A 16,709-nucleotide genomic window follows, 5' to 3' on the forward strand; every position below is an offset into this window, starting at 1 on the left:
GTGTCCTGATGAGGGAGACACACAACTCTGAGTGTTCACGTGAAAACGCAACAAAACAGTGAGAGGCAGACTGCTGCTTTCAGCTGTGAAACGATGGTCACACAAATTCCAAACAACCAGCTGATGTTTCCAAGTCGAGGATGATCAGTGTGGAAACGTGGAAATATGTAAACACACACATGACCAGACATGCAGTGAAAGATATATTAGGGGAACGCGTTGACGTGATTCTTGGCCTCGCATCAATCATCTGGCTGCTGTTCCCATTAAAACCAAAGTTCACGTGGGAAAAACATCATGTAGTTTCTTCAGATTTACTATCAACCGTTGTGGTGCATATGATTTACATATCAGTTTCTTATTTCTACAGCCTATTTGAATTATGCAAACAGACCTCAGAGCAGAATCAGGCTTGTTCAGGTAACTACAGCACAGATTTACACAGTGAATGTAAAGAAGCTGTAAGCAGCCAACTTCATTTCTACTCAGACTCAGATCTGTGTCTCACATGCGGGAGCTTCCTGTCTTTCTGTTTATGATTTCTGCTCGTCTCCCTGAGCCCGGGCTGGATTTTTAGCTTTGTAAATTGTCTCCATGTGTCTTTTAAAGTGCTCCACACTATGTGAGCGCTGTAACCACTACACCACTCTTTTCCACTTGCCCACAAAAATATGCAGCAAGAAGCGACTTGTGTCACGGGTAAATGGCCTTATACGTCCTCCTGAGGCTCCTGGTTTGAGTCTCTCTGGCCTGCAGAGGGCAGTAGACCTCATTAAAACTGTCAAAATGAGGGCATTTCAAAATAAAAGTCTGCGTCCAGATGACCTCTAAATGACACAGTCCTTTGAGTGACCTTATGTGAAAAATTACTACAAAACTATGAGTCAGTTTGGATTTATTGCGCAAATAGAATTTATGTTTGCAAGCTTCTCCCCTGGATTTAATCAGTGTCTCTTCCAGTAAGGCTGGAAACATCTGATAGAATCAAACCAACGTTATGTATCATAGAAAGACTCAACAAAAATTCAGATAACCACGAGTCGGATGGTACATTACTCCTTTTTATTTATCTGGCAAAATAATAAAAAGGGAAGCATTTGGAAAGAGTCAAAGTTAACAGTCAGGAAATACAAAAATATAGATAAAACAATTCTAACAGCTGTTTTGATTTATTTCCTCTCTCTCTCCAAATGGAAAAAAACTATATTTCTTTGGATCAACATATAATAATATGGACTATATGCTTATAAGACATGTTTTACACAGGATGCACAAATCCATATTCCATCCCCATCATGCAACCTCCTTCTACTCATCAGTTCGCGATCCAGTAATGTCCTTTCATTAGGCAGTAAATCAACCCCTCCCCCTCCCCAAGTTTACTTCTAACAGATGCCTGAACATTATTCCCTAAAGATGGACCTACCCCCCACCCGCCACCCCCAGAAACTCTCCAGTCTCTCTCTGGTGAAAAATATCACAGCAATATCTCCTCGTGGTGTGTGTCAGGAAGCCTGGAGACTCGCAGCTTGATGGAGGATGATGCTGTTCATGCTCGTGGGTTGGAGAGTCCTCAACATGATGCAAAGCGCTTCCAGGCTGCTGCTACCCTCTGCTCCACGTCTGGCTCCTCTAATCCTGCACAACTGTTCCACGTTTGGATGGAGGCACCAGGTGGTTGGGCAGCTCAGGTGGCAGCTCGTGGCCCTCCAGCTTCACCTTGATGAGGTGGTTGGCGAGGGCAAACTCCTCGTCGTCGAGGAGGCCGTCTTTATCCACATCTGCCAGCTTCCAGATCTTTCCGAGCACCGTGTTCGGCAGCTTGGACTTCAGCATCTCCTTCTTGGCTGCGGCGCCGGACACTTTGCCGTTGATGGGAGAGAGGGTGTAGAAGATCTCGTCGTACGAAGGCTTGTCGCGACCCACCACCCACTCCAGCTCGTCGATGCCTTCGCTGGCACCCTCTCCGTAGCCGTGACCGAAGGGGCCGCTCATGGTTCCCTCAAAGGCTCCACCCTTGACGCACTGGCTGGGCATGGTGGCCTCTTCCTGGCGCACCATGGCCATGAGACGGGCGATGTCGTTGGCGAGCATGTCCTCCACCGCCTCCAGCAGCTTGGGCTTCAGCGCTGCAAACTTGGAGAAGTCCTGGCCATTCAGCAGCTCCTGAAGGGATGGAGGGGGGTTGAGAGAAAACAGGAATTGGTGATAGAAATAGATCAGTCCGATGGCTACCAATGGGAGCCGCATACAAGAAGCAGGATTTCCTGACAAACCAGGAAAAATAAATCTCATCCCCGTCCTGGCCCATCCTGGAGGGCAAGGGCAGGAAAGAAGGGCAAAGATGTGAAGAGAGTAAAGGTTGGAAGGTCATTCTACTCTGAACCGAACACCTTATATAAGATGCCAAAAATAGACTCAAAGTTGTTGTTTCATCAGATCTGGATAGTACATCATTGTCTCCTGTGTATGTCTGGGTTTATCCTTATCTTACCTGCATCTTGGCCAGGTTGGGGAAGTCTCCAGGTGAGATCTGCTGCTCCTTCTCGATCTTGTGGTAAATCTCTCCCAGGTTGGCTATCAGCTCCTTCTTCTTGGAGTCCTTTCCAAACACACTGGGCATCTCCTTTTTCAGAGAGCTGATAATGTAGGCGTGCACCTGGTCGCCATAAAAAAATACAACAGTCATATTTCATTATATTTTTTTTAATGAGTTAATTGAATTATGTCAGAGCATTTTCATATGTCTTAAAACATGTCTGGAGGGGATTTTTGGAGTCTGAGATTTACTCAATATACTATAAATACAGACTGGAAACAACAAATAATCCCACTTCTCCTCTCGAAAGTGTTACAAGGTTACTGGGTTATCAGATTGTCGTAATCTTCAGGCAAACTTTTGTTCTCACTTCTGCCTGTGGATAATTTTGAAACTTTTTTGTGTGGTTTTTAGCCAGACTAGCATCATGGTTCTTGGTAAAACAATGCAGGTCAGTGCACCACTTTGATCCGAATGGAAATATCTCAACAACGACTGACATGAAATTTTGTGACTTTCATGTTCCACAGAGGGTGAATCCTAAGGACTCCTGTGACTTTTCCTCAAGCGTCACCAGCAGGTTGACATTTGTGGTTTTAATTGAAATGGATAAACAACTATCAGATGAATTGCTTACATTTTGTACAGACAGACTGCTAATGCACAAATGTTTCACCTGCTAACACTCAGCATGTTAACATGATGATGTTAGCCTTTAGCTCAAAGCACCGCTGTACCTAACAGAGCTGCTGGCATGGCTTTGGACTCTTAGCCTCATTAATACTGACCTTGGCGAGGCGTGCACGTTTGATGAGGTCATTGAGTTTGCGTAGCGCTGCGTTGCGTGGCAGCGACTGGATGTCCACAAACAGATCCTGCTCCTCTGCCTCAAACAACTTCCTGTTGTCTGGGACCAACAGGGGCTGGGCCCAGAACGACCCAATGTACACACGCACCACCTGGAATAAAGTTCGCACAAGTTAATCTCCATTAATCGGCATTGTTCCTCTGGTTAGACTTTACTGCCCACACCCACATCAGAGGAAATTCTTTAACAGGTCACACACATGATACCAACATCTGGCTAAAATGTGTAAACAGGCACCAATTATACCCAAAAAACACAAACAGGATGAAAACATAATACAGGACTGTGAGGTTGAAAGTGAAGCAGAAATAAATGAATAAGTCTTTTGTGTTATACATCATGTAGAGACGCTTCACATCACAATGCACCCTCAAAGTCAATTAATAATTGTCTACTTTGTATCCAAAGGTTTCTCTGGGACTGGTTTATGAATATGGCCCTGGTTCAAATATTAACTAGTCATAAGAAGAGTCGGGTCACATGATCAGGCAGGACATGGGATCTAATATAGAAGGTCTTAAAACTGCCTTTCACTTTCATTACATTCACACATTTAAGAGGTTTTTTTCTTACAACTTTTGCTATAATGACACACTGAGAACATTGGCGGGAAATTATTGAAAATTATGTTCAATTACGCTTGTCCACTGGGGAACAAAAAGGTCATCTGACCTCTGTCCAGACCTGCCCAAGAAGGCCACGTCTAACAATGGATTATTACCAGCTGAAAAAGGCAAGTTCTGGTAGTCAGTGTGGGAAATGAAGCTTGGATTTATTCAAAAACACAGCATTTAGATCCAACTGGGGTCAAAATGTTTATTTAAATGCTTTTTACCTCAGGTGTGTTGATGATTTTGCCCAGAGACCACATCAGTGCTCCGTAGACCCTCATCAGCTGCTGAGTGCTGATCTGGTCGGCCTTGTTCAGCACCACGCGCATTTTGTCCTCGTGGTTCTTGAGGGCGCGGATCACCTCGGAGAACTCGTCGGAAATGTCCAGCTTGTGGGCATCGAACAGGAGGATGATGCGGTCCACGCGCTCGGCAAACCATTCGAGCACCGCGGCAAAGTCGTAACCTGGAGAGAGACAAGTAGAAGAGACCGGCTGTTATAAGATAGTCTAGTTAGTGACATTCCTAAACGCTGAGGTAGCAGCAATGCAATGCTCCTATGTCTATCTGTTTACTTCACTAAAATATCTGTTTTCAGGTGTATACTGGAAGTGTGCAGGGCTTACTATGGCATGTTGGTGTAAGGATTACTCTACACTGCTTCATTATCCATCATCAACTGTTTTTGTGACCGTGACAGTGAGAGTGAGCAGGATGTCAGTGGCAGAGGAAACAAGGCCTACATTTCTAACTTCCCCTGGTGAATGCTAATCAAGATTTCCTCCATGTTTACTTGTTGTCTTGATAAATTCCATTGTCACATATTCCACTTTGCTTTTTCCCTTAGAGATGTTAAGATACCATGAGTAAAACTCAAGACTTCCTCTACAATTTTCTTATGGAACCTTCCTTGTATATTTAGGCATTTAATGTGAAAAACAACAGGAAATGTTGAGTTTCGTTGACTGTTAATTAACATCGTTCAGCGGCGCAGCAAAGAAGAAAAACTACCAGACTGAGCGTGAGTGTGAAAACACTATTTCTATTTAAAAAGAGAAACTGAGAGAAGTAGAGTGGTGGGTACAACATGAGTCTGTTGCACTGATGGATTTAATGCTGTAGACATATGCATTATATTGTATTTACCGTGTAAACTGCTGCAGTTGGCTGCAGGTATTTCACCCACCTCAAAGTTTTAAACAAATAAAAAAGTATGTCTACATCAAGAAGTAGAGGAAGTGTTAATAAATGGTGGAGATATTGCAACATTTAACAAAAATGGAGGTAAAGTCAGTCCTAAATGTCTCTGATAAAAAATGAGAGCATTTTGACCAAAAAAAACCAGACAATAATAACTCATCAGGACATGTTGCATATTCTTTTAAGGAGGATGGACATGCAGTGGGAGAGGGTCCAGGTAAAGATGCAGTGTCATGAAAAAAATGAGAAAGCTCCTGACACAACTCTGGAAAGCTCTCTTGCCTTTCTGTGTGCACCTTTGAGACATCCCCTAACTCTAGCTTGTCCCGTCATTCCTGTCTTGTGTCCAGCGATGTGCGTCCAACAGTGCTGCAAAAGTTTAAATAATGTTTGCGTATCCGTTTGCAGCCCTGCTGTTCTGCACACTAACTGACACCAGGTTGTTGTTTTCTGTTTCACCACCACTCTTGTCAATACGAAAGCATCACTCACATTTTCCACTCAGAGCTGTGCCTACAAACAGTTTGAGTGGAGAGTTCAACTTGACAAAGAGCTCAATGGCTCCAAACGGTCAATAAACTGTGTGTTGGAGATGGTTTAATTGTGGTTTCTACGTTCATATTCCAAGTCATGTTGATCCAATAATGTTTAGATAAGAGCTTTCAAGAGGCAGGGCTTTTTCCCCTTGGTTACAGATTAACTAGCTTTACTGAGACAGCAGGAGAGAGGCATTTGGTGGTAAAGATCAATTGAACCTGAATCCTAACCTTTGGACGATCGGACTTGTAAATCTACAGCTCGCATCTGCCTTAGAAAAGAAATTATCTCTGTCAGGAACGGCGCTCATTAATGTGGCCTCTGAAAAACCAATCACGAAAGATGAAAAAAGGAAGCAAGATAACAAACATTTGAGCCAGACAGCAAATATAAGTAAGTAATGTCAGAGTCAGTAATGACGGGAACAACAAAATGTGATGAGCCTGAGCTGGCTTAAGCTATAAATACATTCCTATCAGAAACAAACTGTACTTCTCACTTCCTTTGGTTATTTGAGAAACAGCGGGGCTCACTCAAATTACATGAAACAGGACTTTCTGAGCTTTCCTTCTCCTCGAGGAGCTGCACAGGAAGTGAGGAAGAGAGAGAATTATGGTTTTGATTAGAGTCTGTGTGTCATCTGATCATAGAAGAATGCAGTCGCTCTAAAAGTTCATCTCGGCTGCTGCACGATCAGTGCCGGATCTGCTACACATGCATTCCAACATGGCTGTCTTTTGTCTGTCCGCACACGTGAATACAAAAGAGAGCCGGTGAGACACAGTCAATATGCAGAGAGACGAATTTAGAGATAGATGAAAGGGGAAGACAGAGGGAGGATAAAAGAGGAAAGTGACAGGGACAGAAAGAGAAAGATAGGGGGTGAGTAAAAGTGAAAGTAAGAGAGAAACAGAAATGTAATAAGAGATAGACATAGGGGATGGACTGTGCTCATAATGTGAAAGTGAAGGGGGATAAAACAGGGAATATTTTAAGTCAGAGATCCTCCTGGGACCCAGCTGAGGACATTTGCTCATTCTCTCTTAAGTCTGTTTTTAACACACGTGTCAGAGAAACAGACAGAGAGACAGCTGCTCAAGCTTAGACTTACTTATAGCACATAGCATCGACAACTGCTGTGTCTCTAATGTGCGTACGCTGTGATACACCCAGGCCCATGACAAATTTGGACAGGCCTCAAAATCACGTGCCAATTACTGATGGAGATCAGAGAAGCAGGAACAAGGCTGCAGTTATTCTTTTGTTGTGCAATCTAAAATCTGTTCATATTAGAAAACACATTTTCATACAAGGATAATTAAAGGAATACTTCAGACAGTTAGCTTAGCTTAGCACATGGAAACAGGGGTAAACTGGTCTTTAAAGTAACCTGTCTCTAGCAGTCACATCATATTTACTATACAAACATGACAGCGTCTACTCATTTAATTCTGGTCATAAAAGCAAATAAGGGTATTTCCCAAAATGTCAAACTATTCCTATAAATCCTATTTTTGCTGTCTCATAGATTCGCTGAAGGACATTTAGCACGTTAGTACTCCTGCCATCAGCAGTGACTGAAAGACACGAGCCAGTTCTGCAGAATAATTTTCATCACTTCATGGCTCAACAAGGAGGAAGTCGTGAGGAATACTTGCTGACCTAATCAAAAATGTATCCATAATCAGAGGATTATGCAATAAAAAAAGCTCAGTGTCCATGAATGGACGACGCAGTTTCACTGTTACTCTTTTAGACTTGCAGTAGAGCTATAGTATCGCCTTAAGTTTTTATGTCAAACCTAGTTCTGCCGCTGAAACCTACGTACCGTGCTGCTCTACATAAAATTCTAGAAATGTTTGGCTATGATATCTGACAAGCCACACATGGCTCCTGTCAACAGATTACAGCACTGAGGGAAAGTCTGAAATAACAGTGTAGCTTCCTGTAGCCTGTTACGAGCCTAATATCTGCCTGTATGCTGAGCACAGACACACATACATGCCCGTCACACCTCAGCTGCACAATCCAACCAGTCCTGTTTATATATGACACAGTCAGTACAGTACGTCTGTGGAGTACTGTAGTGTATCCGTGTTTATACAGAAACACAGCAGAAGGTAACCAGTGTGTGTGTGAGAAAGTGTGTGTAAGCTTGATAAAGGGAGTAAATGTGTGTGCATGCCGCAGAGTAAGGTTGTATAAGTATGTATGTCTAGAAACAAAACTGTCTGAGGTATGAGGCATCAGATTTCGTCTGCTCCTCCTCTCTGTAGACGAGGTCACCTCCACATGTGCCAGTCCTTTCATTCAAACTGTACACAACCACATACACCCACATGCACACACTCACTTCCTTTGGTGTCTTATCAGATGCCACTAATTTATGACTCCCTGTTTGGGGAGGAGTTTGACCTACTCTTACTCTTCTCTTGTCCCCTACTACTTCCTATTATGACTAAAAATACCACTTAATGTCATTATTGGTTAGTTACCAACTGTCTAAAACTCAATTAATAGTGATATAAAACCAAGGGGAGCAGCAAATCCTCAAACACAGAAGCTAAAAACAGAAATTTCAGCTCTATTTCTTAGTATTGTTCCTTTTCCTTTTGCTGTGTCTTGTGGGAAATCAGCCTCAATAATAAAGAGCAGATTGACTGTGTGAGTGTGAGTCAGCTCTCTGTGCAACACAGGCAGCGGCGGTAGTGGTGGTGGGAGGGGGTCGGTCTTGGGAAACTCTCCGCTATGTTTGCCATTTTACTCCATTTCCTTTCCCAGTAGTACACAAAACTTCTACTACTTGTAACTTCCTCTTAAAGGGGCTGAAGTTGGTTAGAAAAAAGCAGAAGCTCTGCTGAGATGCACTGTTATCTTCTGCCTGCGTTCTGTAGGATCATCAAAAGTGAAGAGGAAAGCTGTGTATGTGGCAATTCTGAGATGACCCTGCGAGTAACAGTGCTGGTTGGAGCACATGGTGAAACGGATAAAAACATGAATTGATTTATGTCCACAGAGCATGGGGAAATGACTCAGATATAAAATGGTAAATGATGCAGCACAGGACAAACAGAGAAGGTGCACAGACTGACAGAAAATAGCTAGATACAGGAAGTGTTCTCAGTTACTGGTGTTAAATCAACCTTTTTAATACAAAACCAGCTGCTGGCTGATCTGAAAACAAACAGAAAGAAAAACAAAAAAAGAGGGAAGGATGTGAAAGAGGATGGTGCCCTAGAAAACCACAGGTACAGAGACAGGAAATGAACTTCAAAGTGCTCTACGCCCTCTCCTTGCCTCTGTCAAGCTGTGAAGGCCTCCATCAGATTTACATGAACAATTTGGTTGGGTATTGACCTGAAGGGTTAGTTAAATACAGGTTTGACAGCACTGTGAGGAGCTGACTTTGTAGAGCACATGCCACAGAAATACCAGAGAAACACTCATGGAAAGGAAGAGTATGTAGGTTGATTAAGTGTGTTTCCTTTTTATATTTGAGCTTGTGACTTCCTGTGGACTTATTTTGAATGTGTGTGTGCACAAGGCTTTCTGATTACAGTATTTCAGGGTTTCTGAACCGAGAGGGTGGGGCTCTGTTAAACAGTAGTAGTAACTAGTGAGCAGGCGAGTGAGAGAGCGGGTAAAGTGTTGGTGTACGTGAGTAAAACAAGCAGACCTCTGCTTATCCTCTGTTTCTCCCCGGACAGGATTCCAGGAGTATCGATGATACTGATGCTCTCCAGGACGGGGTTTGGCATCTGGGCGCACATGAACCTGTTGAGAAAACGCAGAGAGGGGACAGCATGGGGCACAGAGAGGAGAGAAAGAAAAAGAAGGAGAGGAGAAAGAAAGAGAAAGAGGAGAGTGAGAGACATAGGGGTAGAGAGGGAGGGTGGGAAAACCAGTCAGTGTTTATATATAAGCTTGGTATTAAACAGACATTATTCTGGAGCTTTTCAGTAACAACCTCCTTGCTCTCGGACACTAACATTAGCAGAATACCCTTGCTGGAAAAGCTAAACAACTAAGACGTGGAGTAGCACTGGGCGTGAAGCAAAAATATGGATTCAGTGTGCAGCTACTACCCCATTTTCAGACGTCCTTTCATTTAAAAAATGCTTACATTGACAGAGTTTTTCCAGCCTGGGGTTAAACTGAACTAAAGTTCGAACAATTTGTCATGAAATCAATTGGCCAACTAGCTGACAGTTTAATAGGCAGCACTTTTGATATCATTGCATCATTCATCATCCAGTGTCAGGCAAAAAACATAAGATATTTAATGGTTCCAGCTTCTCAAATGTGAGGATTTGTTGCTTTTCTTTGTCTTACATTACAGTGAACTGAATATCTTTGACTTCTGAACAAAAACACATCTAACTGAGGACATCACCTTGGGCTGAGGACGGAAATTATAACAGATCTTTTCCTCTCTTCTGATGTTTTAGAGACCAAATCATGAATTCAGCTGATAGTGAGTTTCGTCTCGCTTGCAAATACTTTACTTGTAAGAAAAATGCATGATGACACAGTCATATTTTCCAAGCAGTGGGGGGGGGGGGGGGGCGGGGGGGGGGAGTATATGCTGTACAAGAATGTTAGGGAAACACTGGGACAATACTTTGTAGTTTGATTATCAATTGTAGGCCTGAGTCATTCCCAATGAAACATAACTCACTACACAATGGTCTCCTTTAGCCCTGGACACTGAGGTTTAAACTTTAAAGGGGGGGTGGGGGTGGGGGGGGTGTTGCTCTTCAATTCAACAGATATCAAGCCAAGACACATAACACGCACACAAACACAGACAGATATACACACTGTAAAGCACGAGAGAGGATGAGTGGTTTTGCATAAACCCACGGTGTCCCACTCAGGACAAAGAAAGGGATTGTTAGGAGACCCCACAGCTCAGAGTACTACTTCTCGCTCTGCTGCCCTTTGAGTCAATCTGAACCGATACTCACAACATGAGCTCAGAGGAGAGGGGTCATAAGACCGGGGGAACTGTGCTTTTACATTCCTGCTGCAACCGCACCAAGGCCAGACACACCACAGACCCTAACAGAGGTCTCATACCACATGCAGGGAGGAGGAAAAAATCTGAGGACAATGAACAAGTCAAAAAATATGAGAGCAGTACTTCTACTTGCATGGAGACCTTATGTATGGTATTACAATACAATAAGAGCAGCTGCCAAAGATAACAAACATGCTGCTTTTTCCCCTCCCTCTCATAGCTGATGGCGTATGATATCCAGTTGGAATTTTGGCTCAGGTTTTCCATTTAACTATCTATCCCAACATTTTCCACACAGTAGGAAAGAATGCTGCGATGAACTTGAGCTGGAATTCTTAGAAACAGAGTGGGACCCTACCAGGCACCAGGGGCCCTGAGAGCTCAAAAATATCTCGAGTCCTTGGGCTGTTCAATTATACCTCGAGAAAGTGAGAAACCCATCCCCGCTGAGAGGCCATGGACCTCGGTTCACTGTCAAAAATTAGACCTGTCCAGTGATATTGGAAGTCTGGTTCCAGCTTATAACAGAGGGTCTTCCTCTCCTGCCTCACCTCCTGATCTATGACCTTCCCCCACATCATAACCTCAACTTCCCATAGAGAAGAGGAAACAGGGCGGCTGTCGCTAGCACTTGGGATGCGGACCGCGAGGTTACATTTGTGTCAGTTTTCCATGTTTGCTTCCTCTAAAATTTTGTTGTGTGTGCATGTGTGAGAATAAAATATTTATATAAAATATATATATCTACATCTACACGTGCCCTCATGTGTGTTTGTTTGTTATGTGCTTTGTAAAGCCATGCATATGTCAGCCCCTATCTCAGCCAAAGTGCAGAGTCAGTGTCCTGGAATAACAGGACAGGACGGAGCAGGACAGTGTGGGCCGGGGTGGGCCAGTGCGGAACTTAAACTTTGCTGACTCTGGTTTTACTGACTAATGGCTCACAGAGAGAGCACAAACACATAGGGGCCTTCTGACTGCAGTGGTGTTTTAGCTTAAAAGGAACAAGAGCTAAAAAAGTATGCAGGCTTATCTAGAAGTGGAAGAGAGCTATTATGTTACTTGTACAGAAATATTTGGTACAAAATCACTACGCAGGAGGTGGGAGGCAATCTGAAACCAGGCTGCTACAAAATACAAATAATGGAAAAACTGTAAAAAAACAAAACAAAAACAAAAACAAACAAACAAAAAAAAGAACTGGCAGCTAGTTGAGTACACCAGCCATCACCTTTTGGGTTTATCCAAGGCCAAACTGTAGGTGTGTGTGAATCCCTTGACTGATTTCTGTTTACTCTCTTCATAAATAACTGGTTACACTGAGGGTAAGTCCCTTCTGAGCCTGGTAGTTAAGGGCTGATCTGCAGTTTGAATCACTATGGTTAAAAAGCGACACAATGTCCTCCACCTCAAATCTGTTGATGAACAACCTGACCCTTGATATCCCCTATCTACTTTTATGAGTAAAAATACATTTAACCCACAGACAGCTGAAGGCCAATCCAAATACTTTTGGCCATGAGAGGAAAACTGGCCCGGTCGGAGCCAAAAACAGCCCAGTTCCAAATGTCTGTCTGGATCCGGTTCTTGACAAAACTTTTTATCATCTGCAGGCCACCTCCATGCTACATGCCATCACAGCTGACTGATAATGCGCACACACAGATCTGCTCAATCAGGTCATGCACCTGTAACCGCTACACACACACACCCTGTGATGTATGATCATGTGAGCTTTCCCCTAAGTGGGTGTATGACCGCTCAAGCCTGAATGTACCTCTGAGACAAAGATGCAGAATGATTTCAAAGGGAACCACATGTCCCACAATACCACACGGCCACAATACCACACAGCAGCTTGACAAATGATGCTGCGATGGACAATAGCCTTTGTTTATACACAATCTTATCTGGTTTCCCCTCAAGTCTGTAATAAACTCCTGAGCAGTGAATCGTGGCCTGTGAAGTGTAACACTCCCAGCACCTTTTAAGTATTATCTGAAATGCATTACTTCACTTTTCTGAGTTTGACTGATGCTGTTTGGCAGACGTCTGCACTCATGCAAGATAAAGCAAACATTCCAGATAATCGAGGGAAAGGATTTCAGTGAATAACGGGGAAATAGGCCTGACTGGGGAAGTGACAACCAGAGTGTTTGCACTAACACGGCACATGGCTACATGACCCACCTGTTAATCTGAAGCTAATAACAGATTAAGAGCATGACAGCCCACAAGTCAGTCATTTGTTTGTGAATTATTTGTCCATCTGTTTTCCTCGCTGGCCCCCCTTCCCTGTGCAGGGTGACACCATCAGTGACTACCAGGAAGAGAAGGGGATATACCCGTCACATTCTCCACAGGAAGTGACACTTTCAACAATGATGTCATCACAAATCCACACAAAAGGCTGGATCAGGATGTTTTAGCTCTCTCTCTCACATCACCTTTTGCAGTCTCACCTTACACACTGACTTGTGTAAGCTCTTAAAGCTTGTTTCATATACTAACTGACACACGGGCAGTCTTTTCACTAGCTCCTTTTCCCTCTGCTCCAGTTGTTTATTTCACTTTCTCTTTCTCTGTTTTTTTTTTGTTTTTTTTATCATTTCCATCTTTTCCATTGCAGTCTTGCATTAACTGGTGAAAGCCCCACCTAAGGAAATACTTCTGAGTCATCCAAGTCTGAGGACACTTTTACCTCTGACTTAATCATTACAGCGAATAACAGACCTAAGTGTCACTCTGAGTGATTCATAAAACTTTGGGAACTTTCCTCAGATTCAGACTCCAATGAGCTGAAAGTCTTCTCTCTGTAACCTCACTCTAACCCTACTGAAGCACCTGCGGACTCAAATTAACAATACTACAAGGATACAGACTGTCACTGCAAAACCTTTAAACCTTTGTGATAAGACACACTGACAGGTAGTGAAATAAGGGAGTTGGCTCATTGGTTTCTACTGATGTGGCAACACTTATATGACCAGTGGGTTCAAAACTTATGGCACCGGCATCCGAGGACGGGACAAGGTCAGCTCGCTGCCTAGCAACATCACTTACAAGTCATTTCTACATTCAAGGGGGCCACACTGTGACACTGGGACAAAACCGTCTGTCAGCGAGTGACTCTGCCAGGTGCTTTAAAGGATAGGGAGAAGTGCGTGAAGTGAGTAGGGCGAGGTACGTGTTACCTGGCAGGATTTGGTCCCAAAGTGAAAGGGAAAGGTTTTATTGTGAATGAGATAAAGTGCTGGAAAGCACCTGCTTGTCCTTTGCTTTTCCACACACAGATGGGGCTCTTCCACCCTGCTATTGACACTAAACACCCGCATTCTCTCAGGATGATGGCAGAAGGAAACGTCTAACACACACTTGACTCTGCTGGGAGGATTGTGCAACAGCATACAGTGAATTTACTTTCCTAAAAGTGTGGTAGCCTACATGTAAGGACTTGTAGAGAGGACATTTAAACCACAGGTGATGTGTTGTTATGCCACGTCTATTAACCCACAGCTGTTGAGTTCAAGACAAGCGTGACATTGACAAGATACATCAGTTTCATTCATAGATTAATAAGTAACAATCTCATATCATCGAATAGCTGTAGGGCTCTTACTGCCTGGTGGCTATAATCCTAGTGTGTGACATTTTTCGCATTGCTCACTGTAAGCTCTTTAATGTGGTCTGGGTACTTGGCAGTGGCTTTACCTGTTGAGGAACGCGTTGCCAAAGGCGTTGAGTTTGCGGAAGGGCTTCTTGGGGTCGACAACCAGAGCGTTACCCGGTATCACGCCGTCCTGCTCGCCGTGCATCACCGCGATGAATGAGTCTGTGGTCGGCTCGGGACCAATCCGCATACCAGGGAAGTCCTGCTCCATGAGGTGCCGGATGAACGTGGTCTTCCCGGTGGAGTACTGACCCACTAGGAGGACCATGGGCTTGTTGTCGAAGTCGGCATCTTCGAGCGCGGGGGAGTGGAAGTCGTGGAACCGATACGTGTCCTCCAACGGGAACAGTTTGGTCCGGTAAAGCCGCCGCAGCCCCTCCGACACGTTCTGAAACAGCTCGGGGTCCTTCTTCAAGTTTTTCCTGAACATTTTTACTGATTTTCTTCCCCTTAGATGACACACTCGTGTCAGTCTCCCCTGGAATTATTATCTGGTTGAGTGGTGTGGATCTCTCACACCGTCAAGAGAGTAAGCTGCCTGCTAGAGTGAAGCAACGGCTGGGCGAGGTCTTGGAAGTTTTTTGTCCCCACCCTCCTCTTCGCTAGCTAGTAGCCACACACTCACTCAGTCATTCAGGGGAGGTCTCCCTCTTCAGCTGACGTTGGCTCTCCTAACACAGCCAGCCACACTCCAACATGAATATCTAGCTCTAGGTGGCGAGATACGACTCAATGCTACACTGCTGTGATTGTAATACCGTTACAACTCCTCTTAGCGGTTGGCTAACTCTCGTAGCGACCGGCTGTCAGTTGGTGAACCCCACCAAGGAAGGAGGCTGGCACACAGATACCGGAACTCTGACGCGTATTTCACAATAAAAGCATCAACGTCTGCCACTCAGGTCTCCTAAATACAGCAGTAGTGAATGTTTATGGTCACAACTTTAAATCCCACAGTTTATCAGTGTTTTCTTTATTTGGAATAGTCCTCACATTAAAAGGGCCACAATGATACATTTATTCTCATTGTTGTTTGTATCTCACACAGTAATATTGTGTATTGTGTATTAAATTTTGAACTTGAAGATGAGTATTATGAGTAGTATGAGTATTTTTCACATTTTTTAGTTTTGGGTGTCTGAGCCTAAAAAAGTTCGGCTGATTGTTTGTTTTGTGGGCATCAACAGAATAAGGCACATTAACTGATCTCTTATTATAGTACTATAATTAATTCTTTGATTGCTTATATCAACCCAAATATCCTCTCACTAATATGTTTCTATGTTGAAAGTGAAGACATAGAAATGGTGCCATGGTGCCATTATGTTTAAGTTTATATATGATACTGTGTGTTGACATATAGCCTATGGGTACATTACCATATGTTTTGCTTGCTTTCATTTGACCTCTGTATGCCTTGTAAAGCCTTTTGCGTGACACTCAAATGAAAGCTTTCACTTTTCAGTTTCTGTTTTTCTCTTACTTTCTTAGAGCTTGTACTTTGTGTTTGAATTTCGACTTTTGATCATTAGAGACATTTGTTGTCTGACTCCAATGTTCTTTTGTTTGGGTGAGATCAGCAGAGTAATTCATTCATCCATGTCAGTGAAATTTCCAGTAAACTTTCACCATTAACAAATACGGGCTGCTCCCAGCTTCATGTGTGGTTTTGGTTTTTATTTCAAATGGCTGCATCACATAGCATACAGATATGATCACAATAAATACTTACTTTTATTTTCAGTTTTGTTCTTATTTTGCATAATCAATACTGTGTATTCCCCAGACTGATGTGTATTTTTCATTTTCATTTTCTCTAAGTGTTTTGTACCTCTAACAGATTTTTAGTTTGATTCTGATCTGTTCTTCTGTTTTGTGGACATCAAAATAATGAAGCACTTGAACTGACCTGTTATAGCCAGTGTAGTATTCATTCAAATTTTAACCCAAACAAATTATGTAAGCTCATGTGGAATGGACACCCTGGGTGTTTGACACTTGAACAAAAATATTCCTTCATTATGGTGAGGGAAACTCCCAGTCACTTATTATCATTAACTGGAAATGTTGCCTTTATAGTCACATGTTGGGTTGGTTTTAATTTCAGATAGATATATCAGATTGCATAAGTGCACACACACACACACGCACACACACGCGCACACACACACACACACACATATTGATAAAGAAGGTGTCCTTCAACATTATCTTTATGTTTTCTCTGTACAAATTATGTGATAAAGAGACAGGGACAGTTACAC

The 16,709-nt window shown here is 43.2% G+C and overlaps 1 protein-coding gene across 1 annotated transcript; it reads right to left on the reverse strand.

Moving 5' to 3' along the window:
- Positions 1-1,040: 1,040 nt before the first annotated feature.
- Positions 1,041-15,284, reverse strand: ehd1a (EH-domain containing 1a). The gene is made up of 6 exons (XM_018660390.2): positions 14,487-15,284; positions 9,432-9,529; positions 4,243-4,484; positions 3,328-3,498; positions 2,495-2,659; positions 1,041-2,166 (listed from the first exon to the last, which is right to left on the reverse strand). The coding sequence occupies exons 1-6, from the start codon at positions 14,873-14,875 to the stop codon at positions 1,633-1,635; spliced, it is 1,599 nt and encodes a 532-aa protein (XP_018515906.1). The 5' UTR covers positions 14,876-15,284; the 3' UTR covers positions 1,041-1,632.
- Positions 15,285-16,709: the final 1,425 nt, after the last annotated feature.

Source organism: Lates calcarifer, linkage group LG8 (assembly GCF_001640805.2).
Source record: "Lates calcarifer isolate ASB-BC8 linkage group LG8, TLL_Latcal_v3, whole genome shotgun sequence".
Lineage (NCBI taxonomy): Eukaryota > Metazoa > Chordata > Actinopteri > Centropomidae > Lates > Lates calcarifer.